The following is a 19,720-nucleotide window of genomic DNA, read 5'->3' as shown; positions in this document are numbered from 1 at the left end:
AAAAATCATCAACAGATGTTTACGTGTGCTCACAGGTTCCTCTTGGATCGTTCTCACAGCGGACAGCGAGGGCTTTGTCCCGCTGACGTTTGCATAAGAGATGCCAGTGCAAAGGGCTACAGTGCCCGTTCTTCCAAAACTTTGGACATCATCAGCTCCACACAAGGGTGCAGATCCGCTCCTTCTGAAAGCCTGGATATCACTTCGGAAGTCCTCAGGGACTGCTCTTCCAAGACCTTGGACAGCGGCAGCCCCTCGGAGCAGCCGGGCAATAAAGTGTAGTTTTTGGCAGTGATTTTGTGATGCCTGTCTGATGATGGGGGGGCTTTTACATTTACTGTGTAGGACTGTGGGTTCTCAACAGCAGTCTCACATCTCTGTTGGATTTCTGTAATTTTTTTTTTACTTTGTAAATTATTTATTTGATCCTTGGAAACATTCACTTTTTTTTTTTATACTGAGCAGTGTTTTTTAACTATGCCTCTTGCAGTACAGACCAGCTCTTTTGAAAATGCCCATTCTTACTACAAATTTCTGAGCTCAACTTTCCATCTTGGTCTTTAATACAGTGGTGTTTTTAGACAATAGGAAACTTGGATAATAAAGAAATCCTTGAAAATGCTGCATTGTCCCCCATTTCCTCCCTTCTGCCAAAGCCTGAAATATTACACTGATGATACTTAGGAACAGTGCCTGCAGAAGTGGGTTTGCACTGGTGTAAGCACCAGTTTAGGTTCATGGAGTTTGGGACAAAGTAGGTTCATATGGATTATCCATAGTGTGCAGAAGCAAGAGCCTTTTCCCTTCCTGCACCTGCCCTTCACACCTCTCTGTGCTTCTGTCTCTGTGTGGGTTTGGGGAAGTGGCTGTCATGTGTCTTGTCTTTTGCAGTGAGAACATCCAGTTAAAAGCTGACAGAAGAGCATGTTCCATGGGCTTTTGTAGTGAGAGAAGAGAGAGAAAATGCGAAGGTGAAATTAGAAAAAGTTTATGTAAGCACAAGTTTATGTAACGTGGATTGCAGCACTGAAGAAAAGACTAATCCAAGATTGCTCCCCATAAAATCACAGCATGATAACATTAAGCAGTTTATCAGGCTTTCACAGTGGCACTTAGTATGTGAGAGGGCATCAAGTGACTAGATTAAAGAATTGGAGCTGCTATCTCAGGACTAATATAATCCCTTTTTTTTTATTTATTGCCTTTTTGGAAATTTAGCCACTCTCAAAAAAAAAATCATCTGCCCACAAAAATATGATATGAAAGTTACAACACTAGCAAAAGCTGCAGAGAACACTCAGCACTGGGTGGTACACAACTTGAAGTTACAGCTTTTGATGAATAGGGGAGGAGGGAAACAGGTGAAATCATTTGGCAGCTGTGGGCTTCATCCTTTACATAACAATCATCTGTTCTCTGTAATGGTCACTGTTTAATCAGGAGGTGGTCTGTGATTACAGCTACCAGAAAGTCACTGAGTCCAGAGCCTGAGCACTGGGTGTGCATGCAAAGCAGGCTGGATGCTGGGGTTGGTCCGTGTTTCTTCACAGCCACCTGACCTTTTTCATGCCTGTTCCTGATTTCAACATCCCACTAACCCACTTAGGAGGAAAGGGTTAGGGCTGAGCGCTCTTGGCTCTGTATGATATGTTGGCCTTGAATTGCTCATGCCTCAAGTGCTGCTTCTATAAGTTTGTTAAGCAGGAAAACAGTGTATAAAAATTATCTGATTATTTTGGAATTATTACCTATTTGCATTATGTCTAGATTGACAAAAGACAGTCTCCCACCAGAAGCGTGCTCAGGCTCAGGTTGCACCAAACAGATTTGTAGAGTTCCTCCAGCTCCCCAGGTGAGCACCAGGAGCTACACAGGACATTGCCATCTGGGATAACTGGAGCAGGCACAGCAAGTGCAAGTCACCCACTAGAAGGTGCCAGTAGTTTGGTCAAGGGATTACACTGGCTCTTCATAGTGCACTATGTGCATGTGGGCAAATACTGCATTTGAAGTATAACCCTAGGAATCTCAATGAAATCCTTACATTAATAGTATTGCTCATTTCATGGAATCTCCAGATGGTTTGGGCTGGAAGGTACCTTGAAGATCCTCTAGTTGCAACCCCCCTGTCATGAGCAGGGCACCTTCCACTAGACCAGGTTGCTCCAAGCCCCATCCAACCTGGCCTTGAGGACTTCTAGAGAGGGGGCAGCCACAGCTTCTTTGGGCAACCTGTGCCAGTGCCTCACCGCCCTCATAGAATATAATTTCTTCTCAATATCTAATCCAAACCTGCTCTCTGTCCCTTTTAAGCCATTTCCCCCATGTGCCCCATCAGCACAGGCTCTTGTAAAAAGTCCCTCTCCAGCTCTGCTGTAGGCACTGGAACGTGCTCTAAAGTCTCCCTGGAGCCTTCTCTTCTCCAGGCTGAACAACCCCAACTCGCTCATCCTATCTCCACAGGGGAGGTGCTCCAGCCGCTTAAGCATCTTCATGGCCTCCTCTGGACTCACTCCAACAGGTCCACATCCTTCCTATTTTGGGTGCCCCAGAGCTGGATGCAGCACTCCAGGTGGGGTCTCAAAGAATCTTCCCGGTGAGATAGTGTCTGGTTTGTGCAGCAGATTTGGTGCTTAGTTATGTGAAAGCTCTCTGATTTCATACTTTAAGCCTACAACATACACACATTTTTGTAACCATAATACTCAGCACTCTTGCTGTGTATCTGAACTGTGGTCTTGCAGAGAGTTAAGGCTAAAAAAAGCTTTAAAAAAAAAAAAAGTGGAGCTCAAGGAACTGGTAATCCCAAAAATTGTAGGAAAACAAAAATCCTTCCCTCTCTTGCCAATTGTGTGAATCCAACTCACCTTTCCATCAATCAGTCTAGAAGTTTTCTGAAGGGAAAGACTCTATTGTAACAGTTTGAGACTGTTTTTACATAACTGTGATATGAAATTCATATGAGGTATATGATTAACCACTAAGCACTAGACTGCTACTGGCTGTACCCTATTGAAAAGGACTTTGAACTAACTTGCCCTCTCTTCCTCATCTTCAGATCTGGACAAAAAATACCATGTCTGAAAGGACATGAGTTTCCCTTATGGAAATTCTTCCTCTCAAGAAGATTGATTTAATTTTGGGCTTTCTGTCTACAGCCCAGAAAGGCAAGTAGAGAAGGAAATGAACAAGTGATACTTGGAAAAAAACTCTGAACCCAAAAGCAGGGTTTGCTTTGAAACAGCGTCCACTTAACTGCTTTACTGGGAATGCAGAAGGTGAACAGAGATGAGAGGATGCAGCAGGGATTGAACTGAGCAGCAATTCTTATAAGGTACAGGAGTGACTTAAGGAATTAGTACTCAAATCTTCAGAGGCCTCCCTGAAAATCCAATGACCTGACACAGAAGGTCCCAGCCTTCAGGAACTCCACAGGGACAGATGTCTGAGGTGGTATCCACCTATTAAAGTGGGGGACTCAGCACAAGGGATCTAATCCAGCTAAGCCGAAGCAGGTCAGGGAGCTCAGAGACCTGCAGGCACAGCAAGGCAGGAGGGGGAACACGTCTGCAGGAGACACAGCTGGTGTCCAACAGCAACCAACCCCCTCCACCTGTGCCTGGTGGGAGCAGCAGCTCGGATGTGTGGTTACTTGTGACCTGCAGGGACCTGGTCACTCAGGAAGATGGTGTAACCTTGGAAGACTTCAGGGGAGGTTTAGGTTGGATATTAAAAAGGTTTTTCACCCAGAGGGTAGTTGGGCACTGGAACAGCCTCCCCAGGGCAGTGGTCACAGCACCAAGGCTGACAGAGTCCAAGAAGCGTTTGGATGATGCTCTCAGGCACATGGTCTGACTCTTGCGGATGGTCCTTTGCAGGACTCGATGATCCTTGTGGGTCCCTTCTAACTCAGCATATTCTGAGATTCTGTGATTATTGCTAGGCAGGAACTACAAGGCCGATGAAACAAAGAGGAGACTGGGTTGACAGTTGGACTTGATGATCTTAAAGGTGTTTTCCAATCTTAATGATTCTATGAGTCTATGACTAGTTACCAGCTCAGCTACTGACTGCCAGCAGCCAGCCCAGTATGGAGGATTAGGGCTGCCATCACCATACTTCAGCAAGGACAAGAAATTGGGCATGGTTTGCCTTATGGAACACTACCCAGTGACATGTAACTCCATTATCTTTCCCTTTCCTTCCTCTGTGTAAATCCATTTGTTGGAATTGCTTGCATGCTGGTGGGGAAGTGCTGTCCATTAGGCACCCAACTGGTTTAATGCAATCTCCCATGTTCTTATGACTGTATTTGGGTATTACCTGAATGAGAACCCCTGGGGATTGAAACTGGGTCCTGTTACTGCCAAGCAGCAGGAAGGCAGGAGGTTTACATTAGATTATCATTTAATCTGAATGGTTGTCAACAGAAGAATCTGCTTCTTTCAGTCACATGTTCTGAACATATGTAAGGCAAAGACATAATTTAAAACTGACAAGGAGACATACAAAGCTCATTCATTTTACAGCACCAACACTGAGACCTAAAAAAAGAAAAGTACAAAAATAATCTTAACCTGCACTTAAGTCTTCCATTCTTTTAACTTAAAAAAATACATTCATTTTCTTAACAAAAGTACAACTCTGATAATCAACTAAAATAATGAGATTTTTGAAATATAAAAATAGTCTGCTCCATTTTATCTACAGCTTTCTCTTTTCTTGTAGCAGTTCCCATTGCTGCTACCATATGCAAAGTGAGGACTGAGTACATCTCAGGGAGATAAAGATCACATTGTCTCTCTAGAGAAGAGGAAAACAGTTTACAATCAACTGAGTTACCTAGTCTGAATTCGGATTGGGTGTTGTGCAATTTAGAGGCAACTGCACAACTGATCTAGAAATAATATATTAAGCCACATTCAAATAATTCTATTCAACCCCAGCCAGTAGTTCTGCAACCCTTTTATCACTGGGCTGAGGATTCAGCTTATATAAACTGACACGGACCCACTGCCTTGTAGCTACAGATTTATAGCAGCTGAAAACATAACCCATTAAAAAACATTAACAGCCTTTATTGAGACTTCTGTTTGTTTTTAAAGCTGACTATTCAGAAATACACAAATATTACAGAATAAATCAAACGCCCAAAACTGTTTTCTGTGATGTTTTGGAGCTATGCGACATTGCTTCATAACTTACCTACATAACTTACTTCAAAGTGCAGTAAATCTGCTATTTCAAATTCCATCAGACTCAAAATTGTAAACAGGCTTATGGTTTTTATTGCTTTAAACATATATGCCCCAGGCATACAAATCTTGATTTGTCAAAAAAACAAAACAAGAACAAAGAGCCTTAGATGTCAATTCAACAGAAATCTTAAATGTAGTTAACTCTTACCCACACACAGTCAAAATATATCCTTAGAAGCTCACTCATGATCAAGCATTTTGCTGAATTAGGACAGTTCATATGGCTGAGACTTCAAACTTGCCTGACAAAGTTTCAGTACTAAACTTAAGGAGATACTCGGAGCTGCACTGATTTTACTGCAGTGTCCTTCAGTAAAAGCTTTCCCAGTTTCCAGTCCCAGCACTGTGAGTCACCTCCCAGATGGCCCTGAGTGAAGTACTTGTGGCCACAGCCTCCAAGTCCTCCCAAACAGTGGCAAGCCAGTCCTCCAAAGGCACTTCTGGTACAACACAAAGGCACCCTCTCACAGAGTCATACAGTGGAGGCAGTGAGCTGAAATTCATGTCTTGTCTTGTGCTAATTTCTTTGAGGTGAACAAGCCTTTAACTCTTAAATTCCTCACTGTTCTTTCCAGATTTAGATACATCTTCAGAGTCCAGTCATTTTAGCTTAAGCTTGGAGCCAGTCTCTCAAGGTCTCTGTACTGACTACAGAAGCCCAGAAAGAACAGATCTCAACTTAAGTGCTCCGGAAGGTGCCTGAGGTTAGGTGTGTCTTCATCTACAAAATGTGTTCAGCAGTGTGAATCTACAGTAGAAATGAGGTTTCAGTTAATGTATCTAAAGCATGATAACATCCCTGACTGAAAAAAACCACCACTTAAAAGGCAGGTGTAGCCTCATTATTATAAAATAAGTGCAAGTTGAGATTAGCAGCTGTGCCACTGTGTTTGGTGAGGCAGGGAGCCTACACCACGTGAGAAATGGGTACCACGATTATTGAAAAGCCAAAATTTATAGACATTTGAATGATATTTTTTGGAATGATAATTTTTGGAGCAGACTTCTGATTTTGCATATCCTGAGTGCAGATGTTGATTTTGAAAATGTTCTCATTCTCTGAGAGAAATCAGTTTACAGGTTTCAGAAGCAAGAAACATCAGTAACACAAATTGTAGGGTTCTGTTTTATATAAAATCTATGAAGTTAAATTACCTCAAAATCTCTTTCAGAAAAAACTTTATGAGAAAATCCTCAAAACATGTCTGCATCAGTGATTTGCTTCATTTCAAAACAAAATAAATCCTAACTCTATATAATATACTTCAGTATTCACAAGTGCTTCCCAAACACGCTAGTGTGCAAGTTGCAGGTAGAGATTGTGCTCAAAATCCACCCCAGCCTCCAAGGGTGAAATATATTGTGAGTTAATATTTGGGTGGTGCATCAGGAATTGGACTCAATGGCCCTCGTGAGTCCTTTTCAATTCAGGACATTTTATAACTCTAGGGTCACATTTGCACTTTTTTTCCTCTTGACCTACAAATCTATAGAATCTCCTGCGCAACGAGATCACAGTTTTCCATTAATCATTGAAAAACAAACAAAAAATCCTCAAGCCTTCAATAGCTTTCTTTCCTGACCACATGTAATGTCCTTTTTAGCACAGTGCATGGAGTTAGGTGTATATTTGCACAGTGGTGTCCTCTCTTGATTTTGTTATTATGTCAGAATCATTCTTTATCCTTTTTGATAAAATGTGAGCAGAGAAATGACCTAGAAAACTCTCACGGGGTTTGTTGGTAGGATGTGAGTCCATATTTGGAAAGTCACTGTGTTCAGAGCTTTCAGACTGAGGTGTCCTTTTTGTGGTCATCCAAGTTCTCTGTGCTTTGATGGCTCCTCCTGTTTAAAGCAGAGCAAATGACACATGAACACACTTCTGGCTTTCGATGCCAAACTGAGTTTGGTTAGTTAGCAATCTCAAAGAGCTGACAACCTCCAGTAAGGTGTGGTTGTTAGGGACAGTGACTGAAGCTCCTAAACAGAGGGATCAGTCCCAGTTTTGGGTTGTTTACCCTGTACCCTCCAATCTGCAGCTGCCACTGAAAAAAAAGCAGCTGGTGTACCAGAGGCCTGTGGCATATTTGCAAACCCCATGCAGGTATCTTAGATACCTTAGGGAATGAACTGGTCCCAGATACACATGCTTAGGCCCTGGAATGGATCCCTTAGCATGGAAATCAGTTCCCAATTCCAGTAACTTGGTATAGTAAAAACAAGACAAAAATAACAGCATACTCTGATATTTAATCCATCAGTCTGCTAGGGTAGACTGTTCTTAGGGATGTCCTCAGTATAAAGAGGCATCATTTGAGAGAGGTGGATAAATTTGAGCTAGATGAGATTATCTTTGGAGAAGGAGGAAAGGGGAGGAAGGGAGAGCGACATGATAAAAAGGCAAAGAATAGCTCAAAGCTGACCTCTCTTTTTCTCCCACAGTCTTTTCTGCCCACGCCTCTAAATGGTTTGGATATTTCTTGTATGCCATAAACACCAAGAATGCAGTCAACAATCCCACTCCTTTTCTATATACAAGTAAATTTTAACTATTCATATTTTCTCCAGAAATTTAATCCACACAGAATATTCCTCAGTTATGGCTTGAAACACTGTACCACAATAGCGCTTTGTTAGCCACCCCAGAGAAAAACACACCAGCTGATATTTCTGATAAATGGTATTCTAAGCAGGTCATACTACACTCCAAAAATGAGATACTGGAGTATGTAATGCTACCATTCTGTTAATAATTTGACTAATAGAGTGTTGTTTTGTTTTGTTTTAAGGAATACAGAGGTGTATGTTGGCAGTTAATGATTTTTTGCCCAGTATGACTGAGAGCTACTGCAGGGACGTTGCTCCCGTTTGCTGCCAGTCCAAACCCACCTTAACTCTTCAAGCGCAAGCTTTGTTTCTTTCCGACTTTGTTCAGTGATTGGGTAGAAAAAGAGTATAAATAAACCCATAAAGATGAGGATACCAGGGACCGCTCCAATGAGGATTTTCAGGGTGAGGATCACGTCATCTGACTGTCTGCATATCCCTGGTTTGTATCCAGTAAACCTAAACAAATGGAAATAAGTGGTGTGTGTACGTTCAGAGTCAAAAGGCAGTTCATCTGAAGCCTTCTTTCTCTCCCCCAACACTCTTCAAGACCTTTTCTCCATTTTCCCTACGCCTCTCTTTTTTCCTTTTCCCCACTATATGTTTCAAATATTATTGTTCAAAATTCATTTTTGCGCTCAACTTCAGATAACTGTATTACCTCTGTATTTTCTCATTATTATTATTATTATTATTATTATATCATATTTAAGTTAATTATTGCTGTTGAAACTGGCCAAATTACCTGCATACTTCTAAAGCAAGAATTGTGGAATCCCATGTAAGAAAATACACTGATGCACAGGAAGTTCCACCTGAATATGAGGAAGAACTTTTTCACTGTGTGAGTGACCAAGCACTGGAAGATTGCCCACAGAGAGTATGCAGTCTCCCTCACTGGAGATATTCCAGAACCATCTGGACACAATCCTGTGCCATGTGCTCTGGGATGACCCTGCTTGAGCAGGGAGGCTGGACCAGATGACCCACTGTGGTTCCTTCCAACCTGAACCATCCTGTGACTCTGTGGTTCTGTGAAATTATCTGTTACGTGTTTCCTAATTAATATTCAGTGAAGTATTTAAGCTCTGCTTTAAGAGTATGCAAGCAATTTGACCAATTTCAGCAGCAATAATTAACTTTAATTTAAACACACACTTAAGCACTCTTCTCAAGATAGACAAATTTACTCAAGTGCTTAGAGTTAGGTACATACTTATACTTCATTGATTCAGGGCTTCCATGCAGTCCCACAATTGCTGATATACTCAAATTCCTATTTCCAATTTGTGGAATGAGTTTTTCCTCTGAACATGCACCTAAAAAAGCGACAGCTCATTTGGCATCTCTCTGTCTTCTGTGTTCTCCCACAAACATCTGCCTTGGCAAATTGCTGGGAGCTAACTGGAATGCAACTGAAAACAGGCTAATTGGGGAACAGCAAATTGTTTGAGCGTTTTAGCAATAAGCAGTTAAAATTCCTAAGCCCAAAATGTTGAGCCAAGCACTGACTGTAATTTAGCAATTTCAGCTGAAGGCCCTGAGGCAAAACATTCTGCTTACCAAAACCTAATTTGGAGACAAGGGTTAGATAGTATTTCAGACAAGTTCCCTTCTAAGTGTTTATTGTAGCAGGGACAGGCACAGGCCAGTTCTGCCAGATCATGCACAAAGGCAGGGCAGGGGATGCCTGTCCGCTTTCTCAACCTGTCTAGTCAGAACAGACAAGACAAAAGTGGAGGGAGAACATAAAGCATGTTTCAGAATGACATGGTGAGGGGCAGAGCTGTGAGAAAGACCATTTCTGACTCTGATCAGTGTCCAATTCCCTGAAACCATGTAGGAATTGGTGATCCTTATACACTGAACAGGTCACTGGCACCCCTGAAAGCACTGCAGCCCATGTAAAGACTTGTAAGCTTGTACAGATAGTCCAGGTGTGGCAGGGAATGCACAAAGCAGCTGTGTCACATCTGTGGGACCTTCATCTGCTGTGCTTTCATGTTTAGTTCTTTATTCATATAAGCCACTAAAATTTACATGAGTAATTTGAAAAGAGGAAAATATAGAGGGAAGTCAAGTCTTTCTGAACTAAAACACACCAGGGCAGTCAACTTAATGCTCAGCAGTCTAGTCTAGATGGTAACAATCCTGTCTTTAGTGGTCAGCCATCTGTAGCTGCTGGCACTTCCAGGCTCAGGGCAAAAAGGCAATTAACTCCACAGGGTAAAGGTGGAGCAACCTCAGAATGCTTTCAGAGTAGGTCCAGTAAGTGGAAACACTGTGTTACTTACTCCAGTCCTGCTGCAGAAATTCCTAAGCCAATTCCTGCTGACATCTTGGTAAAGAAAACATAAGAAGAATAGAAAATGGTTTCTTGTCCTTTTCCATGAGGATTCTGCAGGCGAAAGTTATCAACAACATCAGGCAGCATTGACCTAGAAGTGAGCAAAACAAAAGAAAAACTCAAGCCAGAATTTCTTTCTAAAGTCCAAACTTAATGAAATTGAGCACAGCCCTCTTCCATTTTTAGGGGTTGATTGATACAGTGATGCACATGAAAGAATCCAGTTCAAAAAGTTCTACTGCTGGAGAGGAGGGGGGAAAATTGTGTAAGTAAAGCATGGTCACGTATTACAATGTAGAAAACCATTGAAAAACTATCAAACACTTGCTGAGAGGTGACAGAATTTCTTAGTCTGACTGTCATTCCAATCAGAAGTTCAAAAAGTTCAAAAGAACGACAAAAAACCCCCATGTTTCTTAAGCTTTCAAGTGACTCTGAATCTCTGAATAGTTTCACTGTGAAATAACTCTTCTGACAAGCTAACAACATTTTCAGAAACCAATGAGCCCTATTCTCTCTACTTCAAAGAAACTGGATTTGGTAATGGGGAATCAGAATGGAAGCTGCCCAAAAGTCAATTGGGAATTGATATTTTACTTCCAATATATGTCATGATTTACTGTTGGAAAACGGGGCTTCTCACCCGCTGTTCAGAAAAGCTTATGAAGTCTGACAACTTACTTCAAACTACGTATTCCATGATCTCTTAGAGTTTTCAGGGCATTGTACAAATGAGTAATGCAAAACAATGCTCACAGCAGCAGTCTTGCTTTCTGGTCAAATTGACCTGAAAATAATTATTTAATCTGAAGAGGAAATGCTCCACCATGCTCATGCTTGAGTAGATTTTCCCCGCATATTTTCAGTCCTCAAGTGCAAAGGACCTTGAATTCTTTATTTTTTTTAATCATAACCTTGTGTTATTTGATCTCTGACAGAGGATTGCTCAAGCAGGGATACACAGAATCATAGAATGGTTTGGGTTGGAAGGGACCTTAAGATCCTCTAGTTCCAACCCCTTGCCATAGGCAGGGACATCTTCCACTAGACCAGGCTGCTCAGAGCTCCATCTAACCTGGCTTTGAACACTCCCAGAGATGTGGCATCCACAGCTTCTCTAGGCAACCTGTGCCAGTGCCTCACCAATCTCACAGTAAAGAATTTCTTTCTAATATTTAATCTAAACCTGCCCTCTTTCAGTTTAAAGGCATTCTGCCTTGTTCTGTAACTACCCTTATAAAAAGAAAGGTTAGGCACAGTTTGCCTTAGGCTTCCTCTGCTACATTCTTAATTGCTCAGCATTAATTTATTTACTAAACTTCATAATTCCTGTTATCACAAGTTATATAGCTACTTAGATTATTGATTCATCTACATACTCTTGTGTACAAAGAGCAGCTACAGCTATAGTAGAGTTAACCTGTTAACAATAGGGCAGCCAAAGTCACATCATTGCAAATTATAAAAGAAGAAAAGATTATTGGAGGAGGTGACTCTTGCCAAACTCTACCTTTTTCAGAGACAAATTCCATGCAGTAGTGCATACATGTAGTGTAGAGATATATCCCTTCCCCACCTCAAATGTAAAATTCTCCTACCATGGCAACAGAAGAGATGCTGCAATGCTCAGACCAGAGACGAAAGCCACGAGGTAAGCCAGGATCAGGTTTGGAATGGTCACTAGCATGACTGCGAAAGGAATCATCCACTGAGGAAGAAGAACAGCATTACATCCAAGTTACAGTATGCACTGCTCAGTGGGATACAGATTGTTCCCTTCAAAATATGAAATTGTGTTACAAAACAGTTCATACACAGCAATGTCTGGTATTTCAGCATTTCCAAAGAGGCCTGAGCAAATGTGTACTTGTCTATCCAGAAGAATCAGAGAAAAGTAGGACAAGTCACAGTAGTGCTGTCTCTTAGCAGTATTAGGGCTATAACTGCACTAGCAAATTCAACAGTCCCAAGAGTCTATTTATCAGTCATGAGGCCAACTGACAGACCCTGGTCGTAATCATACCCCTAAACATTCATACTCTCCGAAAGACATGTGGCCGTATAAATACTTTTTGTGAAGAGCCCTGGAGTGAGTTGATTCCCAGACTGTGGCCAGGTAGAATCACAGAATATGCTGAGTTAGAAGGGACCCACAAGGATCATTGAGTTCAACTCATAGACCTGCACAGGACCATCCCCATTTGCCTGAGAGTATTGTCCAAATGCTTCTTGAACTCTGTCAGATTTGGTGCTGTGCCCACTGCTCTGGGGAGGCTGTTCCAGCACCCAACCACCCTCTGGGTGGAGAACCTTTTTCCAATACCCAACCTAAACCTCCCCTGACACAACTTCAGGCCATTCCCTCCAGTCCTGTCACTGGTCACCACAGACAAGAGATCAGTGTTTGCCCCTCCTCTTCCCCTCACAAGGAAGCTGGGAAGGGACCTTGAAGGTGATCTAGTTCCAACCCCCCTACCATGGGCAGAGACACCTTCCACTTGACCAGGTTGCTCAAAGCCCCATCCAATCTGGCCTTGAACACTTCCAGGGATGGGGCAGCCACAGCTTCTCTGGGCAACCTGTGCCAGGGCCTCACCACCTTCACAGTAAAGAATTTCCTCATAATAACCAATCTAAATCAGTAAGCTTAAAGCCATTCCCCTTGTCCTATCACTCCCTGCCCTTGTTAAAAGGTCCTCTCCAGCTCTCTTGTAGCCTCTTTAGGTATTGGAAGGTGCTACAAGGTCTCCCCAGAGCCTTCTCTTCTCCAGACTGAACAGCCCCAACTCTCTCAGCCTGTCTCCGTAGCAGAGAGCATCTTCGTGGGCTCCTCTGGACTCACTTCAACAGGTCCATGTCCTCCATACATTATGGGCCCCAGAGCTAGATGCAATACTCCAGGTGGAGTCTCATAAGAGTGGGGCAGAGGAACAGAATTCCCTCCCTCAGCCTGCTGCCCACGTTGCTTTTGATGCACGTGGGCTTTTGAGCCACAGCTGGCTTTCAGGATTGCAAATGCACACTGATGGGTCACATTGAGTGTCTCGTCAACAACATCCCAAAGTTCTTCTCCCCTCAGGGCTGCTCTCAATCCATTCTCGGCTCAGTATGTATTTGTGCTTGTGCTTTTCCCAACCCATAAGCAGGACCTTGCACTTGGCCTTGTTGAACTTCATGAGGTTTGCATGTGCCCACCGCTCTAACATGTCAAAGTTCCTCTGGATAGAATCCCTTCCCTCTAGCATGTCAACTGCACCACACAGCTTAGTGCCATTAGCAAACTCGCTGAGGGTGCACTCAATCCCACTGTCCATGTCATTGACAAAGATGTTAAACAGCACCAGTCCCTGTACTGACCCTTGAGGATGACACTCATCACTGCTCTCCACTTGGACATTAACCTGTTGACCATAACTCTTTGGATATGACCATCCAGCCAATTCCTTATTCACTGAGTGGTCCATCCACCAATTCCGTGCCTCTCCAGTTTAGAGGCAACGATGTTGTGAGGGACAGTGTCAAATGCTTTGCTTAACTCCAGGTAGATGATGTCAGATGCTCTTCCATTATCCATGAACACTGATAGTTCTTGAAAGATTGCTAATCAGCTTGGGCAAAGATTTTGCTGCCAGTTTAGTAACAGAGATGATGAAGTACCTGTTTCTATTCTAGGTCAGTGGAACTGTTTAATTGATTATTAGTGACAATGCCTTGAAACACCATCACACTGCATTTCAAGGGAAGTGGGAGGGCTTCAATGGTCATTTTAAACTGTAAATATACCATTTCATGGATCATCTTGAATGCAGAAGAATTTGCTTACACTTTCATTTCCAATGATGACTTTAAGGCCATACAGATAGTCAGCAATAACTAAACCCAGGAAGGTAGTTTAGTCCCACCCCACACAGCCAGATACGCTCATGACATTGCACAAGTCACCAAGGTTACCCTCAAAACCAAACTAAGTTGGGATGCTCAGGATTTTTTTTCTTGGCAGTACTTACAACCACAAGATTTCTTCAACTTCATCTTGAAGCAATGAGCTGGCAGGATTGAAAATCCACTATTTTAAATGCTGATTGAATGCATGTGGCCCAGCTGTCCTACACCCATCACATGCTCCATCTCCCACGCCTGTGAACCATGGGCACAGCAGCACATGCAGAACCCAGAAGCAGGGGGTTATCTACAGGGCTTTTTAGTGATGGGGGATTAGTTTAACATTAAGTGCTTCAATCCTCTATACGTGCAGCTTGGGAGCTGAGGGTATGAGAAGAGCTTTCACAGAGAGTGATTCCCCTAGGCACTGCTATTTACCGTTCTGCAGGATAAGTGATTCTGGGAGTCCTGGAGTCTAATCCATTATGTTTATGTTTTAAATGCATTTCCCATCTACAGCATTTTCTCCCAACCTAAGGAGGAAGAAAATAACCTTTCCTGACTGTAAGTTCTCAGCACAGGCAGATAATCCTCGCATTAGCCCAATGTTGTGGCAAAATCATTATTTCACCACAAGAGAGCACTCCAGCAATACAAGATTTTATGTTATCTATAAGCAATTTTATGACTGCCTTGTACTCCACATGGGGCACCCACTCAGAAACCAAAGCACTTAAACAAAATTCTAGATCAATAATAATAATCATTGTAACTGTAATTTCCTACTGAAAGAGAAGCACAACCTGCAGGACTGAGGTTACAATGCCCTAAAGTCTTGCTCATGCAATGGCAGTGCAGTTATGGGGGCAGAATTCCTGCTGCAATAAACAGCTAACACACCTCCTTCTTTCTTATTTGCACAGCAATTACTCTGTCACTGGCACCTGCTCCCTTGTCATAGGGCTGCTGCCCTCCAAGTCATAAATGATGTCCTGTGGTTACCACGTGTCTTCCATTCCCTGACAGCACTATGGAAGGCGACCCTGCTGGGATGCTAAAGGTGTTACTGGTCTGTGCAGCAGCACATTATGAAGGGCAAATCAGGAAAAGGTGCAGGTAGGGTGTGAGTGGGAAGTGGGGATGGGAGAGTGGAAAAGGTGCTGCAGCGCCAGGATTCATCCAAAGGCATGTCTCCACACTGCACAGCACTGATAGATGCAAACAAATTTTTATTGTGGGAAGGTGTTTTCATTTTTACTAAATCCTCCAAAAACCGAGAACCAAAAGCTATTATTGTCTAGGATGGAAGCTAGAGCTGTGAGAAAGAGCCATCTTCTGCTTTTAGACACCTTGCCAAAACCATGAACCAAGAAGATGCCACATTTCTTAAAATTACTCTTGACAATTTCTCCTCCAGTCACCAGATGAGACTTTACTGACTGTAAGTTCAATGTTTGCCCCATGAGGGCAGAGCAGACACCTAAATGAACATATAGACCTGCTGCCTATGAGACATTGCTGCTCTGAGAGTGGAAAGGGATCTTTTTCCTTCTTCCCTCCCGGACTTTTATTTGGAGGGGAGAAGAGATTTGATCCATTGTAAATACTTATGTCATGGTAGAGATAATTAAGATTGTATATAATGTATTGTAGTATTTATTTTGTACAGTCATTGTAATATATTTCCTTTCCCCCATTTTGAGTCTTGTGTGGTATCTGGAAAAATCATCTCACACTGGGTTGAGATGTGGGAGAGGGTTTGGACTAGGGAATTGGATTTTTGGAGTTCTCAAACCACAACACACATGGGAGTTGAAACAAATAAACAGAAAAGAATAATTTCTAGCCTGTGCACCAACCTGATCATGGGAAGAATGCTATCCAGGGTCCTGCTCAGGTATGACCCCATACTTCCAGAAAGTTTAGGTTTTAAGCTTCTAAGAATTTCAGATGTTTAGTCAGTAGCTAGACCATTGGTCACCTCTTGTGGAGGAATGAGTAAAAAAGGGAATGGTACCAGTGAAAGAAAGCCAAGATTCTTGTTGCTTATTTACCTACCCTGCCTTCTATCCTCTTTGAGGACTCTCTTCAACATAGAATCACCTTAACAGGAAAAATTAGTCTGGAGCAGAGTGACTTTTTTCAGGAAGCTGAATTTCAAATTACATATTCATCCTGAAAGCTGAGTGAGGTTTTGAGAAAAAAAGCCCTTGTTTTCTGCCCTGTCTCCTTCCCTTTGAGTGTAACATTCCCCAGTGACAAATTAAGAGCCTTAAATGATGTGATTTTATTTCATTTCATAGGGGGAGGGTACATATTAGCTGAACAGATCACACAAGGTGGTAGTGTACAAGGACCCTGTGATGCCTTGTCAGACACAAAATCCATCACTGAGCACACGCTCAGTCCCTTGAGAAATGTCTACAAGGTGAACCAGAGAGGTGGCTTTTTTTCAATCCAGCCCCTACTTAGACCATAAGAGTCAAGCAACTCAACTATAAAATTAAGTTAAACCATGTTTACAGAGGTGCTGACAGGCTTTCCAGCCATGTAAAACTAAACTTATAGAGCCAAGTTGGTTGAAGAAAGCATTTTTCATAGCCAAGTAGACAGAGGAGATTTCCTAAGGAGGAAATCTGCATTCCCAGGTCTAGTCAATGGTCCAATACTGCTTCAGGCAGTTCTCTTTGCTCAAGTGGTTAAAAGAAATGAGGATGGGACTTGGATTCCAGATGCCTATTTCAAAACACATAACAATTCAGCATATTTGGAACTTGGGTTTTAAAGTTACTTCTGATTCTTTGGAAGTTATTCCAACACAGCTTTTTATTCCAAAAATTATAACTGTTCAATTCTATTCAATAACTGCCACCAGAACTAAATTTTTCAGCTTTCTTCAGATTTTGACATATAGCTTTAGGCTGGATTTTTAAAGTCCTCATGCTTTGTTGTCCACAAGGCAATTTTTCTTTCCTCTTTCATAAGTAATTGAAGGTAAACAGGGGGAAAATGGGGAGGAACAAGCCTGTACAATAAATCACCGAGGATGATGACAGAAAATTGCCGCTGCCTGCGTTAAGTGAAGGACTTAAATATTCCATCAGTGACAAGGGCAGGCTCACTGAGCTGGCTTTGCAGACCTGTGTCAAAGTTAAACTAGGCTTCTTTTCGCAGGTAGGTCACCTATTTCTTTACTTCACTAGTAATTGTCCCTCTCTGTTCAGAGGGATGTGGACACCTCTGGCTCCTCATGCTTCTAGAGGAGGGTGTGTAACAGACTTCTGTTTCCTTCTCTGTGACTGAACTGCACATGCAGACAACTCAGCACCATATACAAAGACAAAGCAAGCCTTGTACAACAGGTAACTTGTCAACCTGAGGCAACTCAGATCTGAATTTATAAAACCTCACTGGGGTTCACTTCAGAGAGCAGACAAATGAACGGCTTGTGCAGTTTCCTAAATAAACCGGGACCTCCCTCCAGCATCAATCCATTTCTCAAAAATTTCCTTTGGAAACTTGGAATCTGTCTGAAATTTGGTATAATGATTTAAAACAAACTCTGAAACTGAGCAAATTTCTCGTAGCTTGAGCTTATAAGCACTTGAAAGAGCTCCTGAAGTTGCTCCAGTTGTCAAATGAAGTGAGCACAAGCAGATTTTTTTGCCCTCAAAGGATTTGCTTACCGAAATCCCACATGCTGCACATTTCTTGCCAAATCGCTGCAGAATCTTCTGCCAGAAGGGAACACTCACAGCTGCTGATACCTACAAGTGACAAAAAAACATATCTGTACTTTGCCTACTGCCACTGTCTTCTTCAGCTGCAGAGCTCATGGGCATCTTTTTGTCTAGTACATTACAGTCTGAAAGGAAGGCGAACACACAGATTCCTGTTTCTTCTCATCCTTTGCGTGATTTTTTAAACACTCATTATTAAGCTCCCCATGAGAAGGTTTTCCACAGTCAAATATCAGAAGGCAGTGTCTTAAAATTTCCTTTTCTAATGTGAGCCACAGCAGTTAAAACTACGGATGACACAGCCATTAAAGTTCAAACATATTGCAAATAGTCCTACTTTGTGCTAATGCCTTTTGCCACATTACCTGAAGTGATGAGTACATTCAGCTCTACTCCATGATACAGGAAGAAAGCTGAAATGCGAGATACACTTATCTTAAGGTATACTTAGAGTACCTATTCCATACCATGTGTCCCTTCTTAGGGACAATTTGTAAGAGAAACAGTTGCTTGAGGTCAACATTACCATTTCATATACTGAAATACTCACCTGACGGCAGCAACAATCACAGACAACATAGTACCAATGCACTAACATGTTGCCACTAATGACAGTCTTCCAACTGACCTAAATTTAAATGACATCTTATTGTTACAGTATTATTTCCATCTTTACTGATTTTAACTCTACTGTCTCTTGTCTCTCTTCTTGGAGACCATCAGTTGCAGAGCCTTAAGATATCCAATATCTTCTGCTCTCCAACATTTTGGTTTTAATGGTTTTGGAAGATACGTTTTATAATGTGGGAAAGCATACGTATCACCTAAGCAAGCACAATTCCGCCTCTGCATGGCAAGAAAAGGGTTCTGTAAAAGGATCTTTTTATCAAACTGCCAATTGCTCTAGAGAAGAACCTTCATATCTCTAGATATTTAAAATATTTATCCTTGCAAGCTGCTTAGCTCAGAAGACTCATGTATATGAATATGCAAATTAAAGTTGTTTAATTTTCAGCATATAAGACTGGGAGGGGAGGAAAAGAGGAGGTAAAATTCCAGACCTCCTTTCTAGTAGAACCTTTTTGCCTTTTATGGGAGCAGAAAATGATTTACAGGTTGAAACAACAAGGAATGAATTAAAAGCTTCAAAGCATTAATTTTTTTATAAGTACAGCAGGGAACACCAGCTTTATTTCAAACAGACAATGGAAAAGATAGCGTAGCTTCTTAACAGCTCTGTTGAGATACAAAACTCTTCTTGTCTTCCATTATTTAGTGCCAAAACCCAGTGAGAACCAATTAACATATGGGAGAGAAGTGCAACTCACCAAGATGGTCACCACCAAATACTGGAAGTGATTGCGAAGGCCAGAAGCTTGAGTGCAGAACAGGACAAAGTTGCTCTGCTCCAGCTGATGAATCGAATACATTTAGTGACAACAAAAAGCGAAAGAAAAATTTAAAAAGACAAAAATGACATCACGCTTCATATTAGTCAAAGATAGTTGGTGATGGATTTGTTAAATGTAGGATTTGGCAGTCTCGTTCTTCCCTTGTTTGCAACAATTTAAAGAAGCAATAACTGATCTGTTATCACTGGAATAACATGCCAATAATACTGGAGCAAGCAAGGGGAAAACCATGCACCTAATAGAGCATAAAAATGACCAAAACAGGAATGGTCCTATGAAAGGATTCTGTCTCCAGGCTTTATTCCCTATGTTGCAATTGCCTTGTGTTGTCACAGCCACAGTTGCAGGCTACTGCAAGAAACTGCTCTTTCTTTTCCATAGCAATGCCATAAATCTTTCTCCAGAAGCCCTGACTCCAAAACAAGTAACTTTCAGCTGCAATTACACTTCCTGTGGTAAAGCAGCAGGTTTCGT

The 19,720-nt window shown here is 42.0% G+C and overlaps 2 protein-coding genes across 2 annotated transcripts in view; one reads left to right on the top strand and one right to left on the bottom strand.

Annotated features, from left to right (window-relative positions):
• LOC108496349 (WD repeat and coiled-coil-containing protein-like) overlaps nucleotides 1-622 on the top strand; it is a 9,453-nt gene extending 8,831 nt beyond the window's left edge. Inside the window, 2 exon segments of the mRNA XM_017812985.1 lie at nucleotides 16-89; nucleotides 92-622. Of these exon segments, the coding sequence (XP_017668474.1) occupies nucleotides 16-89; nucleotides 92-282 (265 nt within the window). The 3' untranslated portion in view covers nucleotides 283-622.
• Nucleotides 623-4,270: 3,648 nt separating this feature from the next.
• MFSD2B (major facilitator superfamily domain containing 2B) overlaps nucleotides 4,271-19,720 on the bottom strand; it is a 33,115-nt gene continuing 17,665 nt past the window's right edge. The window contains exons 9-14 of the mRNA XM_017812984.1: nucleotides 19,163-19,246; nucleotides 17,781-17,861; nucleotides 11,811-11,920; nucleotides 10,160-10,303; nucleotides 8,148-8,324; nucleotides 4,271-7,103 (exon numbers count right to left, since the gene is read on the bottom strand). Coding sequence (XP_017668473.1) covers nucleotides 7,046-7,103; nucleotides 8,148-8,324; nucleotides 10,160-10,303; nucleotides 11,811-11,920; nucleotides 17,781-17,861; nucleotides 19,163-19,246 — 654 coding nt within the window. The 3' untranslated portion in view covers nucleotides 4,271-7,045. The remainder of the gene's footprint in view (nucleotides 7,104-8,147; nucleotides 8,325-10,159; nucleotides 10,304-11,810; nucleotides 11,921-17,780; nucleotides 17,862-19,162; nucleotides 19,247-19,720) is intronic.

The sequence above is a fragment of the Lepidothrix coronata genome, unplaced genomic scaffold, assembly GCF_001604755.1.
Source record: "Lepidothrix coronata isolate B3197 unplaced genomic scaffold, Lepidothrix_coronata-1.0 Scaffold39, whole genome shotgun sequence".
NCBI classification, from domain to species: domain Eukaryota; kingdom Metazoa; phylum Chordata; class Aves; order Passeriformes; family Pipridae; genus Lepidothrix; species Lepidothrix coronata.
Note: the sequence above shows the minus strand (reverse complement) of the source record. Positions and strands in the feature narration are given on the sequence as shown.